General features: G+C 41.0%; 1 protein-coding gene across 2 annotated transcripts in view; it reads right to left on the reverse strand.

Moving 5' to 3' along the window:
• Nucleotides 1-19,537, reverse strand: part of RGS7BP (regulator of G protein signaling 7 binding protein) — a 100,640-nt gene that overhangs the window by 18,214 nt on the left and 62,889 nt on the right. For both annotated transcript variants that reach the window (XM_032336144.1, XM_032336145.1), the window contains exon 4: nt 5,023-5,170. In XM_032336144.1, coding sequence (XP_032192035.1) covers nt 5,023-5,170 — 148 coding nt within the window. The remainder of the gene's footprint in view (nt 1-5,022; nt 5,171-19,537) is intronic.

The following is a 19,537-nucleotide window of genomic DNA, read 5'->3' on the forward strand; positions in this document are numbered from 1 at the left end:
TAGTTTGGGACAGGGATCAGCTGGACTTCTCAAATCCTTGGGGCAGTAGTTCTCCACATGTTCTGGTGGTCATCCCCTGGAGTTAGTGCTCTTGAAATCACAGGACGGAGTGGCAGATTTCATTTACAAGAGCAAAAGTCAGATACATCTTTTTAGTTAACTCTAGAATAGGCAAACAATAGCAGCGGGTATTAAGAATTTAAGAAAGTTTTGGGGGGAGGATAGTCCAAAAGTTGAGGAAATTCTATCTACTAACTTATTTTCCTTTTGCTGTGTGAAGAAAAAAGAATCGCCATTTAACTTTAGGTTTGAAATCCCTCAGTTTCTTTCTTTCTTTAAGTAGGCTCCACACCCAGTGTGGGGCTTGAACTCACAACCCTGAGATGAAGAGTTGAATACTCTCTACCAACTGAGCCAGCCAGTGCCCCTGCCTCAGTGTATTTCTCCATACACAACTGTTCTTTTGAGTATAGTTTAAGGACCAGTTGTCCTGGGTGAGGCCAGAGACCCCATAGGGTCTTTCCTTGAGTATTGACTAACATGTAAAAAGGAACTCTTTCTCAGCAATAGCTGATTAGAAAGAGAGAAAAAAAGCAGCCATGTGGCTCAGCTGTAGAAATAAACCTACAAAAAAAAAAAAAAAAAATCAGAATTCTTTTCCTTAAGTATATGTCGTTGGGGTGTTGATGCTGATAAGTCCCAAAGGGTGTTTTTAGAGACAGAAGGTGCAAGCGGGGGAGGGAGGAAAAGGAAGTCAGGGCCCATACATCCAGAAGTGCAAGGGGCACATTCTGATTTCCTATCAAATGTTCAAGGGTGGATGGGCTGGGAGGTGGGCGGGCACATAGTGCAAACGGGTATGGAACGCTGTATGTGAGACAGAGGCAAGGTCTCCCCAGAAAGCACCACTTCTCAGGCGGCTACACAGAATCACCATATGCGGAGATCCCACCCCATGAGAACCTGATACAGCTGGTTTCTGGGCATGGGGCTCAGGAATCAATGTTTTTAAAAAGCCGTCCTAGTGATTTTAATGTACAAGCCCAGGTTGAGACGCACTGATCTCTTAGGGAAGAGAGAGGGAGAATTTAGGAAGGCGCCTTCCCAGACCAGGTCTCTTGTGCCTATTTTTCTTAGTCCTTCCCACTTCCTTTGACCTGAATCTGGACTTTAAGGCTGAACTTCGAAACTCGGCTACACTCTTCTTCTTCTTCTTCTTCTTTTTTTAAATTGAGGCAAAATTGGTACATAACATTATTTAACTTTCAGGTGTACAACATTGTAAGTTGCCATCTGTGTGTCTTACAAAGTGATCACCACTACAAGTCTGGTTGACCCTATAACTGACCCCCTTCAACCATTTCAACCACTTCCATCCCCCACCCTTCTGCTCTGTAATCATCTACCTGTCCTCTTGTGTCTGTGAGTTTGTTTTTGTTTTGTTTTCCTTTGTAGATTCCACAGATGAGTGGAATCATACAGTATTTGTTTTTCCCTGTGTGTCTTATTTCACTTAGCATAATACCTTCATGGTCTATCCACATTGTTGCCAATAGCAAGCTGAGTAGTATTCTATTATAGTACACACACACACACACACACACACACCCACACACACCCACATCTTCTTTTTCCATTCATCCACTGATGAACATTTAGGTTGTTTCAATTTCTTGGTTATTGTCAATAATGCAGCAATGAACAGAGGGGTGATATATCTTTTTGAGTCAGCATTTTTGTTTTCTTTGGATAAATACCTAGAAGAGGGATAGCTGGATCATAGGGTAATCCTATTCTCTCTCTCTCTCTCTCTCTCTCTTTTTTTTTAAAGAAATATCCGTACTATTTTCCATAGTGGCTGCACCAATTTACATTCTCATCAATTGGGTATGAGAGATCCCTTCTTTCCACATCCTCGCCAACATTTGTTATTTCTTGTCTTTCTGGTACTAGCTCTTCTCACTGGTGGGAGGTGATACCTCATTGTGGTTTTGATTTGCATTTTCCTGATGATTAGTGATGTTGAACATCCTATGTGTCTGTTGGCCATCTGGATGTCTTCTTTGAAGAAATGTCTATTCAGATTGATCATTTTTATGTTGGATTGTTTCTTTTACTTTGTTGTATGAGTTCTTTATGTATTTTGGATCCTAATCCTTTTATTGGATATATGATTTACAAAAATCTCCCATTCAGTAGATCATCTTTTTGTTTTGATGACCCTTTCTGTCACTGTGCAAAAGATTTTCAATTTGATGTAATTCCATGTGTTTATTTTTGCTTCTGTTTCCCTTGCCTTTGGAATCGGATCCACAAAAATTACCACTGAGTCTCATGTTGAGGAGCTTACTGCCTATGTTTTCTTCTAGGAATTTTATGGTTTCAGTCTTACGTTCAGGTTTTTAATCCATTTTGAGTTAATTTTTGTGCATCGTGTAAGATAGTGGTCAAACTTTATTCTATTGCACGCAGCTGTCTTGTTTTTCCAGCTCCATTAAAAAAATATATATATAGTCTTTCCAGCTCCATATAAAAAAAACATTTATTTATTTATTTATTTATGAGAGCGAATGAGTGAGAAAGTGAGCATGAGGAGGAGCAGAGGGAGAAGCAGACTCCCTGCTGAGCAGCGAAGCCCTATGTGGGGCTTAATCCCAGGTCCCCCAGATCATGACCAGAGTTGAAAGCAGATGCTTAAAGGACTGAACCACCCAGGGGCCCCTTTTAAGCTTCATTTGTTGAAGAGAATGCCTTTTCTCCACTGTATGTTCTTGGCTCTTTTGTCATAAAGTAATTGCCCATATATGTGTGGGCTTAATTCTGGGCTCTCCATTTTTCATCACTGATATGATATTTAGGCTAATATGATACTGTTTTGATTACTGTGTTTTATAGCATAGTTTGAAACCAGGGACTGTGATACCTTCACCTTTGTTCTTCTTTCTCAGCAGTGATTTGGCTACTGCAGATCTTTTGTGGTACCATGCAAATTTTAGAATTATTTGTTCTGGTTATGTAAAAAGAAACAATTCACTGGAATGCTGATAAGGATCGAACTGAATCTGTAGATTGCTTTGGATAGTATGGACATTTTAACTCTGTTCTTGCAATCCGTGATCATGGAATATTTTTTCCATTTATTTGTATCTTTATTTTCTTTCATCAATGTCTTACAGTTTTCAGTGTGTAGGTCTTTCACCTTGGTTAAATTTATGCTTAGGTTTTCGATACAATTTAAATGGAATTATTTTCTTAATTTCTCTTTCTGATAATTTGTGATTAGTATATACAAATGCCATAGACTCCTGGGTGTTGATTTTGTGTCCTGCCACTTAACTGAATTCATTTATTAGTTCTAACAGTTTTTTTGGAGTCTTTTGAATTTTCTCTGTATGGTATCATGTCATCTGCCGATAGTGACAGTTTTGCTTCTTCCTTTATCACGCAGGATCTAAGGGTTAGAAGCCTGCTGTGGAGCACAGACCCCTCACTTCTTAGGAAAAAATTCTGTATTTTGAGACCCTGCCTCATTGTGGAACACAACACTTATGGTGGAGTCTTTTTTGGCAAGGTAGGGTCTTTGCCTCTCCTACCCATCTCAGTGCTGTCCTTTTTGTCCTTTGTTGTGGAGGCTCTGTTCATCCAATTTGTTGGTCTTTTTGTGAGGAAATTATTATTGTATATTTGTTGGATCCATGGGAAGGAGTGAGTTCCATCTTCTTATGCCACCATCTTGAACCCAACTGCACCCTCTCTTATTTTTATTTTTTTTTACCTTCTAAGTCAAAAAGCTTAGATACAGCTGCTGTGCAAGGGCAAATGTCTTTGCTGATGGATTATGCCCTGAATCATGGCACTCTGGCAGACAGTTCTTCCTGGGAATAGAGCAAAGCATTTTCTTTTTCATAAATTAAGATAAATCATTCCCTCACCATTTGTCTATAGCTGTATCAGACCATGCCAAACAGCTTTATTGTTTGAATTGTTAGATTTCCAAGCTTATACAAAATCCAAGTTTTATTAATAGCACATAATTACCACATGTTTCAATTTTCTATAAACACAGAAATTCAGTAATTAGCTTTAGAATTATATTACAATATGAAAGTAGAACCACAATGGCTATAAATGCCATTGTGTGTTACATTTCTAAAAATAAAAAAATAAAATGTTCATTATCTTGTCAGTGATTCAGCTCCACACAAAGCACTCAGTGGAATTGCCCAGTATTCATTCAACTGCTTTGTGTCAGCTCTAGGGACATTAGTAGCAAAGGACATGATATCACTGTGAAGGCCAGTAAACAGGGGCCTCATCCTCCTGCCTCCCAGAATGGCATTTTTTGCATCTAGATGAGCCATGGCACGTATTGTTATATTATTATTCCTTCCTTTTCCCAAGTGAAATTGAATCACTGTAGAATCTCTTCTTCTCTAGAAGGAAACTCCCTATCAGTGAGCTATTGTTTGTTAAGACAAATGCATTAACTGGCTTTGACCACTAAGGAGGCATTCAGCTATATTCTGGGAAAGCAAGAGAAGGGAGCTCTGTGAAAAGCTGTCAACTGGACAGAATGCTTAGCCCCTGACTGACAGCTCAGCAGGCCATTCCATACACCTGAAATGCATGAGTCTACTGGTGACATCTTTGCATGATTTTGGATTCTTCTCCTTTAAACAAATGGAAATTTTGGTCCCTACCCAGTGGGTGAGATGTGATGGTATATAGATTCAACTTTCTCCCTTCCCAAGGAAGCACACTGTTTTCATTTCCATGGAGACACAGTGTGGTACAGTGGTATAAAAAGAGGCCTGGGAGCCTGTGACTACTGGAAATCCTGCTAGCATTCTGCTGCAGGGTTTGGACTCCTTACCTTCTTTTACCTCAATATTCTGAGATTTCTGAAATCTGAATCTGAAATACAAAAGCTGAATCTAAAGAGAAAAATCTCAACTTTTATAGCCCCTAAGAGTATTTGCTGGAAGAATACTGGCAGTCTATTTAAGGTAACTTCCCACTTACCTTTCAGTGTTCTCGATGTCTGTGGAAACCTGCCAGGAATGTTGCTGAATATCTACAGGGGATGATGAGGAGTCCTCTAGAGCAGGTGTTTCTGTGCTCTCCTCAATTTTGCAATCCAAACTCTTGGTTCCCCCGCCAGGCTCCTTTCCTATGTTGGGGGCAGTTGGAGGGGGGGATGTTGGTAAAGAGAAAAGGAAAAGAAATCATAAATTCAGATTCTGTAGCCAAGACACCATTGCAAGGATCATCTGCTTTGAGTTATAGGCTCCATTAACCCTAATAACTTTCTGAATTCTAAATATAATACTAATTCAGTTTCTGAATAACATGAATATAGATATCTCTATCTCTGGCTCTATCTATAGAGATATCTATCTCTATAGATATCTCTATCTCTAGCTATATAAATACATGTACTTGTGTGTGTGTGTGTGTGTGTGTGTGTGCATGTGTGTGTGTATAGCATGCTTCACAATATTCTGCAAAAGATAGTTTGAGGTCAGTGCAACAAGATCAAGGCAAAATAAGGGTTCAGTCTTTGATGGAATATGGGGCCTCTATAATGCATTCTTAGTGAGGTAGATCAGGTCACCTTGGGAGGGGGGTTTCAGCCTGTGAAATCAAATTGATTTTTGGTTCTTGGATTCAAGGGCAACTAAGATGGCCAGGAACAGATGATAGCCCTCAGGAAGAATGGGAGCTCTGGCCCTTTTCTCTGATTCTGACCTTGGCTGTCTTAGATTCATATCTCTTAATCAAATATACATTTTGGGACCCAGTACGAGGAAAGTAGTACTATTTTAGTATGTGGGAAACAGGAAAGATTATGGACTTGACTTCCATTTCCTTGTCTTTCCAACTGCTTCTAGTTTATGCTTCTGTGAGGGTATTCCCTCACAGCCTCAAGTTCAGCCTCAAGATCCAGACTTGCTCTGCTGAGACCATAATGTGCCATCAACTAAAGTGCCATGGAGTTACTGGGTAGCCGTCCATGGCAATGCACGGCCAATCTACTAGGACTGTATTTAGCATGCCTAATCTCAAGTGAAAAAATCAGTACTTTCTAGAGACAAATCTCCAAATTGGTTCAGTAATAAATTCATATGACGTCAAACGGGAGTTATAGTCTGTGGCCCAGATAGCCTCTGTTAACATCTTTGATTCAGCCATGAACTTTGTCTTCTGCAGGGTTGTGTCCTGAAATCATGGGAATGACTGATCATGAAGTCAGAGAACTGAATTTTGTCAGTTGTTCATTCACTCTTTCATTCATTTATTCACTTACAAATACTTCCCGAGTGTTAGCCAAGTATCAGGTACTGCGATTGATGCTGGATTGTTTCTTTTACCCTTTAATGCTGTGTTATTCGTAGTATGTAGCTGCAGCTGGAGACGAGTTGTTAAGAATTTGTTATAGTCCATATCATTGAATATCCATGAGATAGCAGCTACACCAGGTTACCGTTCAGCTGTTTACCTATTCCTGATGTGTGTTTTGTATGGTTAAAAAAACAACATAGGGGTGCCTGGGTGGCTCAGCTGGTCAAGCTGTCTGCCTGTGGCTGAGGTCAGGACTTCAGAGTCCTGGGATAGAGCCCTGCGTCGAGCTCCCTGCCCAGTGGAGAATGAGCTGCTCCCTCTCCCTCTGCTTCTCCCAGCCACTTAGGCTCTCTCTCCTCCCTCAAATAAATAAAATCTTAAAAAAAAAAAAAACCCCAATATAAACAAAACAATAAAACAAACACATTTGTGAACAGAATGGTAAAATCTAATAGGAAGATTTTCCCTTGGATTCCTGGCTGAAGGAGACTAGCAGAAAATCTCATCCCAGGGCGCCTGGGTGGCTCAGTGGTTTAAGCCTCTGCCTTCCGCTCAGGTCATGGTCTCAGGGTCCTGGGATCAAATCCCACATGGCGTGGAGCCCCGTGTCAGGCTCTCTGCTCAGCAGGGAACCTGCTTCCCCCCTCTCTCTCTGCCTGCCCCTTTGCCTGCTTGTGATCTCTCTCTGTCAAATAAATAAATAAAATCTTAAAAAAAAAAAAAACCTAATTCCTGACAATTCTAACCTATATGGCAGCAACACCAGGAAACAGAGACAAGCCATTAAGTGGTAATTAACTGTTCACCATTCATCAACCTATAGTTGAAATGGACCTTGGAATATTCAGCCAAAGCTCAAACACAAGTTTGCTGATGAGAACTTTTGATCCTTTTGTGTGTACTTTATGCTCATTGATCTTGAGTGATGGAACGGCTTTTCCAATTTTATGGTATGCTGTTGGGGTGAAATTTAATTAAGCACGTAATTTAGCATATTATCATTTCACAGTTGGAGGCCACTGACCTCTTAAAAGCAATTGCATTGCGCTTCCTGGGAGAGTGCAACAAATTCAGTCCATCTGCCACCCCCCGCCGGGCAGGGTTGGCCTTAGGAAGCAGTTCTGCAGGGGTGGCTGCAATCTGAGAGAGAAGCAAAAGCAGGGAGGGGGTGTCCCTAAAGTTCTGAAGGATTGGGCCATCTGAAAGCACACATGGCTGCTGTGGTCCTTCTGTGGAGCAGAAATGCCTTGGGGAACACAGCATGGTTTGGGCAGCAAAGGGAGAGGAAGAAGACACACACACAGACCCAGTCCTCCGTGTATCCGCTTTGCTTGGCTTGGGGCCACCATAGCCCCTGTCCTGTGGTCAAAGCTTTCATTCAAATGAGGACAGGAGAGGACACAAGGTAGTGTGGTGCTCTTTCTCGGAGCCCTCTCTTTGTCTCATTCATATATATATATACATATACACACACACATACACACAGAGATGATACATTTTTACGTAAAAAGGCACAAATAGAATCCTTTCCACAAGCAGTGTGTTTACACTTACTGCCCCTAATGCTTCTACTACTTCTATAAGACAAAGATCATTCTGTAACCTTTTCAAAGTAAAATAACAGTTCATCTATTCCTGAAACACACCCGTGACACACCTGTGAGCTTGTAATGCCAAGTCATCTCCTCTTTCTCCTCCTTTTTTAGGAACTAGTTCTAACTCTGCTAATGTAGATGAACAAAAATAAAAACCTTGGATGTTGGACTTGCAGTTTAGTGCTTTCTAGCAGCTCACACAATCTCTGCAGAATTTTGATCGTATGGTATCTTCTCTGGCTGAAACATCTTGAAAAGATAGAAGGGATCAGTATGAATTTAAGGGGTTTTCAATTCCATAGTATTTGTGGGGTCACGTTCACTCTGCTTGTAGGTAATTGCTGCTTTCATGTACTCAGAGCACTGACTTTCTGGAGGGCATCGCTTCCCAGTATGGAGTCTGTTTATTGCCTTCATGGTACTTATCTCTTTTAGAAATTATCTTGCTTATGTATTGGTTAACAAATTAAATACATTTTTATTATATTAATTAATTAATTTATTTATTTATATTTATTTTTTAATAGTTTATTTATTTAAGAGAGAGAGTGAGTGCCTGCACAAGCAGGGAGAGTGGCAGAGCGAGAAGGAGATGCAGGCTCCCCACCAAGCAGGAAGCCCAATGCGGGGCTCTATCCCAGGCCCCAGGGAGTGTGACCTGAGCCAAAGGCAGGTGCTCAACCCACTGAGCCACCCAGGCACCCCGATACCTTTTTAATAGTACATAAATTTGAATATGCTTTTTTCTTGTAACTCTTTCATATCTCTAATGCTGTGTATTCATGGCTCCTGATTTCTTTGTATACCATCTCCTGGGTTCCACATCTTTAGCTTTCTTGGATTCAGTTTTCATTTTGTTGCAGCATATCCTTGACTGATGATTTCAGAGCCTATCTGGAATGTAAAATTTTTACTCTTTAAGTAACTGAAAATACTTTTTTCTTCTATCTCTCTCTTCCCCTCTCTCTCTTTGTGCTCACACTTAAAGTTTAATTGGCTGGATGTAGAAATCTATCTTAAAAGTAAATTTCTCTCAAAGCTTATCTTATCATACCTTATCTCTTGTCCATTTCCACAGTGATTTGTATGGAGTCTGTTTACGGCTCTCTGAAAAATTTGTAGGGTATTATCTTTAAATTTTTTGATTTATGAGACGGTTCCTAAATTTGTGTAAGTGTAGCTTCTTTTTCTGTTCATCTTTGTTGGCATTTGATTGGCATTTGCAACCTTCCCCTTTTTTGTTCTGGAAATTCGCAAACCACCTGCAACCTTGCAATAACACAACGGACACCTAGATATTCTGGTCTCACCAACTGTTAACATTTAGCTGTATTTTATTTCTTTTGAATTTAATTTAATAATTTAATTTCTCTATATGTATGATATGTATATAGGTCTCATATATATAGATTATATGGATTATATGTAATTTCTATATTTAAAACTATAAATAAATATCATTTTTATGACCCATTTAAGAGTAAGTTGCAGACATTAATAACACTTTATTCTAAATACTTCAGCATGCATCTCCTAAAGAACAAGTATGTTTTCGTCCATAAGCTCAAAACAATAATTGCACCAAAAAAAAATTTAACTTGGATTAAATATCCAATACAATTTGATACAATACTATTAATTAATTTGTGGACTGTATTCGCATTTCCCCAGTTGTTTCAATAATGTTTTTTCTAGCTTTTTCTTAATCAAAGGCTCCAGTTAAGGACCGTGCCTTCTATTTGGTCGTTGTTTTTCTTTCTTCTCGTGTTGTGTAGAAGAGCACCCTAGTCTTTTTGTCTCTCATGTCATTAATATTTTTGAATGAAGAGTTCAGACTGGTTGTTTTATAGAGAGCCTTTCAGTTTGGATTTGTCTTCTTGTTTCTGCATGTCTGGGTTCAGAGTAAACATTTTTTGGCAAGTATATGACAGAAGTGATACTGTATCCTTCTTAGAGCAGTGCATCTGAAAGCTCATGAGTCACTTTGTCCCGTTGTTGTTAAGTATTATTGATTGCTTGGTTTCTGCCCAAAGCTTTCATTCCAGTGGGAAAAAGGGACCCACCATTATAGATGTACCCTATTCCCTTAGTGATTACTAAGTACTCTATGGAGTGATTCATTGAGAAGTTACAGCATTTTCAGTTTAAGTAGTTTTTCTGTTTTTCTTGATTATCTCCTTCTCTATTCTCTCCATTCTTTCAGAATTCCTCTTTCTTACTGGAGTCTCTGGAACCATCCTATATGTTTCTTGTCTTTCTTTCTTTTTTTCTTTTGTTCTTTCTTTCTTTCTATTTTTTTCTTTAAAGATTTTATTATTTGTTTATTTGCTAGAGAGAGAGAGAAAGAGATGGAGAGCAAAAGCAGGGGGAGTGGCAGGCAGAGGGAGAAGCAGGCTCCCTGCCGAGCAAGGAGCCCAATGTGGGACTCATCCCAGGACCCTAGGATCATTACCCTAGCTGTCAGCAGACACCCAGTGACTGAGCCATCCAGGTATCCCCCATCTGATATGTTTCTTTCTTTCTTTTTTTTTTTTTTTTAAAGATGTTATTTATTTATTTGACACAGAGAGAGAGATCACAAGTAGGCAGAGAGTCAAGGGGAAGCAGGCTCCCTGCCGAGCAGAGAGCCCGATGCGGGGCTGGATCCCAGGACCCTGAGATCATGACCTGAGCCGAAGGCAGTGGCTTAATCCACTGAGCCACCCAGGCGCCCCTGATATGTTTCTTAACTATCACCCACACTCCACATTTATTTTGGGGGCTGAATTCTGGGAGAATACCTTGACTTGATCTTATAGTTCACTATTTTAGGGTCTCAGTATATTCATTATAATAATTGTTAAGAACTGTGAAGGGTCTGAGGTTTTACTCTATCTGTGAGTTAGCCTGCCACAGTTTCATGGATCCTGGAAGAGGACTTGAGACGTCTAAGTCAGATACAAAAACAGTTTGTTTCTTACAGAACAGCAGTGGCCAGACTATAAGCATTTGTGTTGGTTTCTTGAGTCCTAATTCCCACAGGGAGACACAGAAAGGGCCAGATCACTACCTGTGGAACACAGGGCTATGTGACAGGAAAGGAACCCCGAGCTTAGGGATCCTGCCTTTAAAAGCATGTCTGCTCTTTGCCCCAGAGGGAAACATTTTCATTATTCTTGAATAGTCAGTATGGCCTGCCATGGGGAGAGACACTATGTCTATTTTCCAAGGCATTTACTAAGTAAATATCCTTGAAAAGATAGTATGAAACAAAGGGCAGTCAGTGCCTCACTGTATAAGATGTACAGAAATGCAAGAGACTGGAGAGTTGTCTCCCAACACCAATTAACCTATTTAGTTTTTATTTGATTGATAATATTTTTATCCCCAACAAATCTGGCTGCTTCCTTCTCGTTATAGACTATTATTGTTCTATGGATATGGTAGACTCATAAATCTCTGAGAATATCGACTACATATATGTTAAATTCTTCATCTGATCCCACTTTATGATTTTTAAATTTGTCATCCCGGGATGTGTATCCAGGTTTATCTGTGAGGATCTCTGTTTGCCCGTCACTCTGATTATAGGGAGCTCCTTCCTGTTATTGTGTAGAAGGAACAGGATGTATGGCTGCAAAACGTGTGTTTCAGGCTTGTCTTCTGGGTGTTTCTCATCTCCAGTATAAGTTACCTGGGCACCTGCCTATTTTTTGGGCCCCCTGTCTATTCAGAGTTTTCTGTTTAAAACTTACTACTGCGAGATATACTGAGCAGTTTAGCCTGGGAAAAACGTGAGTAATGTGCTCACTTTCTTCTTCTTCTTCTACAGCTGTCTTTATGGAGGCACAGAGTTATTTCACACTCGGCTCTGCTTTGGTGCCCCTTCTGGACAATCACACCAGATGTCCTCCTGGGGCGAGCAGTGATGGTCTCTGTTGGTCACTGTGGGGCAGCCCAGCCTTTTTTTTTTTTTTTTAAAGCCAGCTTGTTCTGAATGCAATTTCAAACCTTAATTTCCCTGACAGCAGTTCCAGAAATCCTTCCTGTGATTTGCATTTGTTGATTCCAGCTTCAAAGTATTTCTGGAATTGATTTTATTTTTGCAGTACTTTTCTTCTGCCTGAATTTCTTTTGTTTCTCTTTGAGTGTCTTATCAGCTATGGTTTCTCCTGTTCGTTTATATCCACCAATCCGTTCCCAAGAGCTTTGTTAGCTTTGCGAAATTCTCCAAAATTTCTGGTTTGTAGAGAGCATCCTACCTTGTTTCTCAGGGGCATAGAAGACTGTGCTGTGTTTGCGGATCTCTGTTTTCTTTTCCTCTTACAATTAGGAGGGGCCACGGGACAGAACTATGGCCAGTGGATCGTCAGTAGGAGTGATGTAGGCCTCCTCCGAACTGGATCCTGAAAATCCTCCCATGTGACTCCCCTTGCTTTCTTTTCTCTTCCCGACCTTTCAGTGGATGTGTATAATAGAAAGAGCAACACTGCTCACCCATCCCAGCTCTGGCATTGGACTATGATGTGGATAAATAACGAACTTGTATTGTTCTCTTCTGCCAAGATTTGCTGTTGTTTCCTGCCGTAGTGACTCTACCCTGACAAATCTAAGAACTAATATGGGTTTTTTTTTCATTATATCTTCTTCTGTTATTTCAATGACTTTTTTTGGTACTATAAGGGGAAATACAGGTATGAGTTCAGTCTCACGTCTCTGGACAAGCTTTTCCACCAATTACATTCCTCTTTTGATGACAGATGCAAAATAAAAGCAGTCCATTCTTTCATTCAGTAGTTATTAATTGAAACTTCAGCCTGCTCTAGTTCTGGCGATATAGAGGTGAACACACTCAAGGACGTCAAATCTAGAGAGGACAATAGACAAGAAACCACACAACTACCCCTCAGTGTAAAAGGTGCTACAGGTTGTGCCATGGAAATGCTTGGGGGCCATGTTGGGGCTGTATCAGCCCAGGGTCGCAGGGCCAACGAAAGCTTCCTATAGGAAGTCCATCTCTGTTCTGACCCAGAAACTAGGCCAGATAAAAGGGATGAATGTGAAATGGGTAGTATGTCCCAGGTAAAAGGAGCAACTGAAAAGAAGGTGCAAGTTCAGGTACCTATAAGTAGTTCATGATGCCTGGAGAGTGGCATGGCAAGGTATGGGGGGCAGGTGAGGTGGGGGTTGCTAGTGAAAGAGGAGGCTGGAAACATTAAGGTCAATGCATGCATGTTCTTCTGAACAGCATCAACGAGGCAGCAGAAGAGTGCTCCTCAACCCTGGACAGTGGCCACCTGGAGTTCTTTACCCCTCACTTCCCGGCTTTGACCAGGTGTCCTCAGAGTGGGTGTCAGTTCTCTGACATCAGATGGGCTCTCTGCCCTGCTCTCAGGAAAGGGACCAACCAGCTTACAAATGGTAACTTCAAGTCAATGTTTTACTTTTCCCAAGAGAGTAAATATGCATTTAAAATCATTTCTGATTATGCAGTGAAAAACCCTGGCCCCTGAAAAATCAATTTCAGGCCTCAGTGAACAAATATTTGCTCAAGGAGGGGACAGGGGTAGGGGAGAGAGTCTGTAGAGTACCTTGAAATCATACTAAGCTGGCTTTATCACTGTTAAGAACTAGGACATCAAAAAGTTGGCCACTTTCCTCAGGGCCTTTCAAGGCTTTTTGCCTTTAGCTCCTTTGGGATTTCCATGTATTTTTAGCTTGTTTATGGATAATATAATAGGCATGTTTGAGGAAAAGTTAAGGGAAACCACCCATGAAGCACATACCAGTTTGGAAAGCTGGTTATTCTTATATTCGTGAGAAATGGTCAGTTGTTTGGGAGAAATAAAAAACACATCTGATTGTGGGGCAGCCTCAAGAGTTCCACTGAGCTCCCTCCATGTCAGAAGTCCTCAGCCCTGGCGCTGGCAGATGGGGCTGGGGTCCTTTATTTACAGATGTAGGAGGTTCTTTATCATACTTGACTTTGACTTTCATTCTCTTGATTTCTTATTTCTTCCACCCTTTTCCTCCTCCATCTATATTTTTCTCGGTTCCTTTTCCCTTTCTCCCTTCCATTCCTTCTTGCTCTCCTGCCCATCTTCAGTCCACCAGTGACACTGGGAAGCGTGCTCTAGACAAGGTCTCTTTGGAGGCCCTGAGTTTGACCTCTGGTGTCTAGCAATGTCAATATTATCCAATTGCATACATTTCCCCAGGAATCAAAACGAAACAAACCAATCTTCTCTGAGCTAATATTATACTACTGCACTATCATTTCCTTGATGATAGGGGCAAATTTCCCATGTTCTTTGTACTCCTGACACGTTATCTGCTATGCTTAGGGAAAGCTTTCACAAGAGTTTCATCCGGACTGTGAGCGAGATGAACACGGTCTACATGAGAAGCATGTATGGAACCTTATCTAGATAGTTCTTCTCACTTTCAAGGATTTCTATAACTGGGAGGCGCACTGTGAAAAAACATGGAGGAAATGGAGGCTATTTGTGAGGTAATCCACCTTTACGCCCATGTTTCTAAAAAGCATGTAATTTGCATAGAAAAAAGTTACACTAATTCAGTTAGTTGTTCACCTGTACTAAAAAGTAGTTTCAAAGGCTTTTCTACACTGTGCTAGGAAGATATGCACAGTGCCATAAGACTCATAGTGGAAAATAAAAATGTTCTCATCAACAGAGCCCCATTCTTACCCATACACCGAAAAGTAAACATTTTTCAATTCAGAAGAGATACAGGACTCTTCTCCTTCCCCCATCGTCCTCTGTACTCCTGACCATCCCTTCTAGGCTAGCTCCCCAGTCACTTTGTATGATATCACACATTCTGTTTTAATTGCGACATTACTGACATTGCACTTATTAGTATTGGGGATTTTTAGAACATTTAATTTTTTTTTCTTTTCTCTTTCTTTTTCTTCCTTCCTTCCTTCCTTTCTTCCCCCTCCCCCCTTTTTTAAACTGTTTCTCTGCACTAGATTATATACTCCGCAATAACAGAGATCTCTTCAGCCTTGGTTGTTAAAGTCCCTTAGCATCTATAACAGAGCCTTAGATACGACAGAGTCTCATTAAATTTTTGTTCAAAGAATGAATGTATGTTTTCACTCAGAATTTGAATCATAGTCTGCTTTAAGATTCATTCTGCTTCATTTCTTCTAACCTGCTGCACTATTTTAGTATCAATTGCCTCATTTCTTTGGAAAATAAAGTCTTCATTTGTGGCAGATTCTGTTTGTGGCAGTATTCTTTCTGTTTTTATGTTGCTTGTTTCCGTTACTGGTGTGGGTCATTTCCTTTACATTTCTTTTTTTTTTTTTAAGATTTTATTTATTTATTTATTTGACAAAGAGAGAGGGAGAGAGATCACAAGTAGGCAGAGAGGCAGGCAGAGAAAGGGGGAAGCAGAGAGCCCGATTTGGGACTTGATCCCTGGACCCTGAGACCATGACCCCAGCCGCAGGCAGAGGCTCTCAACCCACTGAGCCACCCAGGCGCCCCTACCTTTACATTTCTTAATAGGAGACTTGAATACTTCCGAGTCTTTACTGCTCATATTCTCTTCTTTGTCTTGAGTGCATCCTGTATTTTGCTGGATAGCAGTTCGTTAATTTCTCATTATAGTATCTTGAGCTCTCAGCTTCCACTAGATTTTGAATTAAGATTTTTCAACTTTTAACATTCCGTTGTCCTTTCCCTTGGTGATTACATTATAGCCTCCAAGGACCCGAAGGCAATTTTGCTGTAAGCTGGGGCTGAGAGGTGGAGTGGAGTCAAAGAGGGCCACTGACAGAGCAAGGTGAGACAAAAACACAGATGGAAAGCTCAAGTTCATGCGTGGGGGGGGGGGCATAGGAGTGTTCTATTGTGTGTATTCCTTTGAGAATGGCCATGTTGCCAAAATGGATCGAATGGGGGAAGAATGTGAGAGAGAGGAAAGCCACGGTCAGAATAGCAGGATCATTGAGTTCCTTTAGAAATGTGGCTCTACTTTCTGCCAACAGAGTGAATGAGACCTGCAATCTCATTTCCTCGGGAGGCAGGCGGCAGGCGCTGATGGTCAATGCGATACATGGGCTCACTTATGGGAAAAGATTGCCTACCTAACTAAGTGTGAAGAAGGGAGAGCAACTGTTTTGCACTATAAACATAGAAATTACACTCTGTCAAGCAGTGGTCCAATCTACAACTTTAAATGTTAGAATATGAAACTACAAAATGACTAAAATTATTCCCATCTGTCATCTTCTCGAAACAAACAATTCTTCAGAACCACACGCTACGTGGTACAACCCAGTGCCTTTATTAAATCTGGATTTTTACCTCCCATTACTGTAATTGCCTTTAACTTTGTTGGCCATGAAAAAAAGAAAAGCATTCTATTGCTGCTTTTCTTCTCTTTCTCCTCCTCCACCTCTACCTCCTCCTCCTTCTTCTTTTTGGCAGTAGCGTGATCTTGTAAATTACAAAAAAGATTTCCAAGTAGACTGTACCAATGAGACTTAATGAGACAGCAAAAATGCGGAAGCATGGTGCATGGAAAGAGCATGAAGTTCCACTGAAGATACTGTTAAGGACTCAGGATACTCCTAATTGGCTTAATTGGGAGAGGAAAACAATCATCGGTACTAAATTCAAGCTCACTGAAGGAGCTTCAAAATGATCTGAGCCTTATTTTTCCCAGAAAGAAACCATACTCTTTGCCCTTGCAGTAACTGCGTGTGCCCTTTTTCTCCAAAGGGTAAGCTCATGCCTACCCAGGGGGGAAACTAAATGGGATACACAGTACGTGCGGGACTTGGGTGCTAGCCATGAGGGGAGGAGAATGAAAATAAATTAAAAGTCCACATAACTGTGAAACACTTTGGCTTCAGTATCGAATCTCAACAACAACAAAGATTGGCCAGACTGGATGATTGGATTACAAGTCCTTCCCTCTCCCTGGTGGAAACACAATAGTGAAAATAGTGAAGTAGAAGGGGGTTGCCAGCTGGTGACACTCACACAGAGCAAGAAGAAATTAGCTAACCTAAGAGTCAGCCAAACGCTTCTTTCTTTTTTTTTTTTTTTTTTTTTTTTAATCATTCATTAGGGAAAGCATAACAGAAGGAAATTCTAAGCAGAAAGATATTTCGAGTGTCACAGACTACAACGGGAGTCACTGTTACTGAGACTCGGAGGACTACTGACTTCCTGAAAGAAGGGACTTAGTGAGATCTTCTAGACAGGCCACTCCCCTAACTCGAGGCCACACCAGAGATACCACTATGTTTGGAAAAAGACTACATTATCTGGCATCTTAAGTCTTGGGAGACAGACGTGTGTATGTCTGGTGGAAGGGGCTAGTTTCTTGATCCGTGCTTCCCCTGCCACCTCTACCACCTTTCCTGAGGTTGGAAATCACCCACACTTCAGGTTTCACTCCATTGCTCATTTAAAAGCTTTGTGGAGCGCCGGGGTGGCTCCGTCAGTGAAGCGTCTGCCTTCGATTCAGGTCATGATCCTGGGGTCCTGGGGTGGAGCCCTGCATCAGGCTCTCTGCTCAGCAGTGAGTCTGCTTCTCCCGCTCCCTTTGCCCCACCTCCCCACTGGTGCTCTCTGTCTCTGAAAGGAATAAATAAAACCTTAAATAAAAAAAATTAAGGCTTTATATATTTTTCCATAATCACACATCCTAAGTCCATTTCTTAGTAAGTTACTCTGGTAGAGCCTTCTTCCCCATCCCTTCCCCATTTCTTGTTCTCATGCAGTCAAAAGGCTTAGACTTTGCTCATTCCCCAGTGTCTACTGTTACGTGTTGTACTATGTTTATAGGACAAGATGCATGTTACATCTCTTAACTTGTGCTGTGGTCTATGAATATATTTACTCCTTTTTCTTTTTTTCTGTTTGACAGACAGAGATCACAAGTAGGCAGAGAGGCAGGCAGAGAGAAGGGGAAGCAGGCTCCCTGCTGAGCAGAAAGCCTGATGCGGGGCTTGATCCCAGGACCCTGAGACCATGACCTGAGCGGAAGGCAGAGGCTTAGCCCTCTGAGCTACCCAGGTGCCCCTCCTTTTTCTTTTTTTAAAAGACTTTATTTTTAAGTAATCTCTACATCCAAAGTGGGGCTCGGGCTTACAATCCTGAGATTTAGACTCGCATGCTTTACTGACTGAGCCAGCCAGGCTCCCTGGACATATTTCTTCCAGTTATTTCTGGCAGTCCATGGTCACTGGAGTCAAGTGTTTCTATTCTTTTCAGCCAAGGCCTTCCAGATTGCTAGCAGCAGATATCATACACTTATTGTGTATTAGCTGAAGGCTTCTGGACACAGGTTACTCTCCACTTTCCAATGACACCAAAGATAGAAAAAGCAAAAACTAGTGACATCAGCTGACATTTTCTATGCCATCCTGATGGTGGGAATATAAACTAGTGAACAGTATAAACAAGCCAGGACTTGAAAACAATTAGAGGGTTAATCTCTTAGGTGTAATAAGGAAATTAATGGGGAAAGTAAAGAAATAGAGAAGTGTAATAAAAAAATGGGGCCAGGAAAATTAAAAATGATTTCTTTAATGGAACCATCCCTCCCAAGAGCTGGTATTTTATTTGGCATTCCAGAAATTTTCAGGGTATTTGTCCAGTGTGTATTTTCATGCATGTTTTCTAGTGCCTTATTTTGTCTGGTTTAATGACATTTTTTGGGGGGGGGGTCTGCTTTTAATGACTTATTTCCATTTTTGGTGTGGTTTTTAGATTTTAAATAAGACTATTGTCTTTGTGTCTAGTGTGAAGATGTCTCACTGATAAGAAAATGTCCTTCTCCTCATTGCTGCCTTACCTCTATGGGTACTCATAGAGAGGCAACCATCCATAAGACAGCTCTTGGAGGGGTTTTCTGGAAACACAGGAGGCTGACCAGGGGTAGATGGTATATATATACTCGAAAAGAGTAAAGAAGTATGGTTTGCTGGTTATAGATGGTGAGTAGAGAAGGTTACAAATGTATTCCGTTAAAGAAACGTCTCCATGAATAGTTCTTTTAATTTTTGTCAAGGAGCAAAAAAGTAAATTGAGGGGTTTCCGATTCAGTAGGCCTAGGGTGGGGCCCAAGAATTTGCATTTCTAACAGGGGAAGCTGGTGCTGCCAGTGGAGAGGCTGAACTTTGGGAACCACAGCTTGATGTCAAGGTCATATCAAGGGCTGGCGGAGAAAGCACCAGTCCTCACCCACAACTCTGTGCATCAGAGATGCCTACTACTTTGGTGTTTGCTTTTAATCACCTTGGGCGATAAAGAAGAAAGCAGAGAACAAAGTTGAAAGCATATACTTAGGTGACTAGGGAATGGCAAGTCAAGGAATTGAAGTTTTCATTTTTAGTCACATGGTGGGGTGATTTGATTTCCTTTCCTTTCGCAGGTAGAGCAACAGCTCTCATTCCTCACTGTGTTTCACAATCACCTGGAATGCCCCTGGAGATTCTGATTCGGTAGGTCCTGGGCAGGGTCCATAAGCCTGCATGTTTATTCAGCATCCTGGGTAATTTTGAAGCAGATTTGCTAAGGATTTGCACTTTAAGTAATGCTGATTTTAGAAGAATAAAATAGATGTCCAAGCAC

This window comes from Mustela erminea, chromosome 3 (genome assembly GCF_009829155.1).
Source record: "Mustela erminea isolate mMusErm1 chromosome 3, mMusErm1.Pri, whole genome shotgun sequence".
Classification (NCBI taxonomy): Eukaryota; Metazoa; Chordata; class Mammalia; order Carnivora; family Mustelidae; genus Mustela; species Mustela erminea.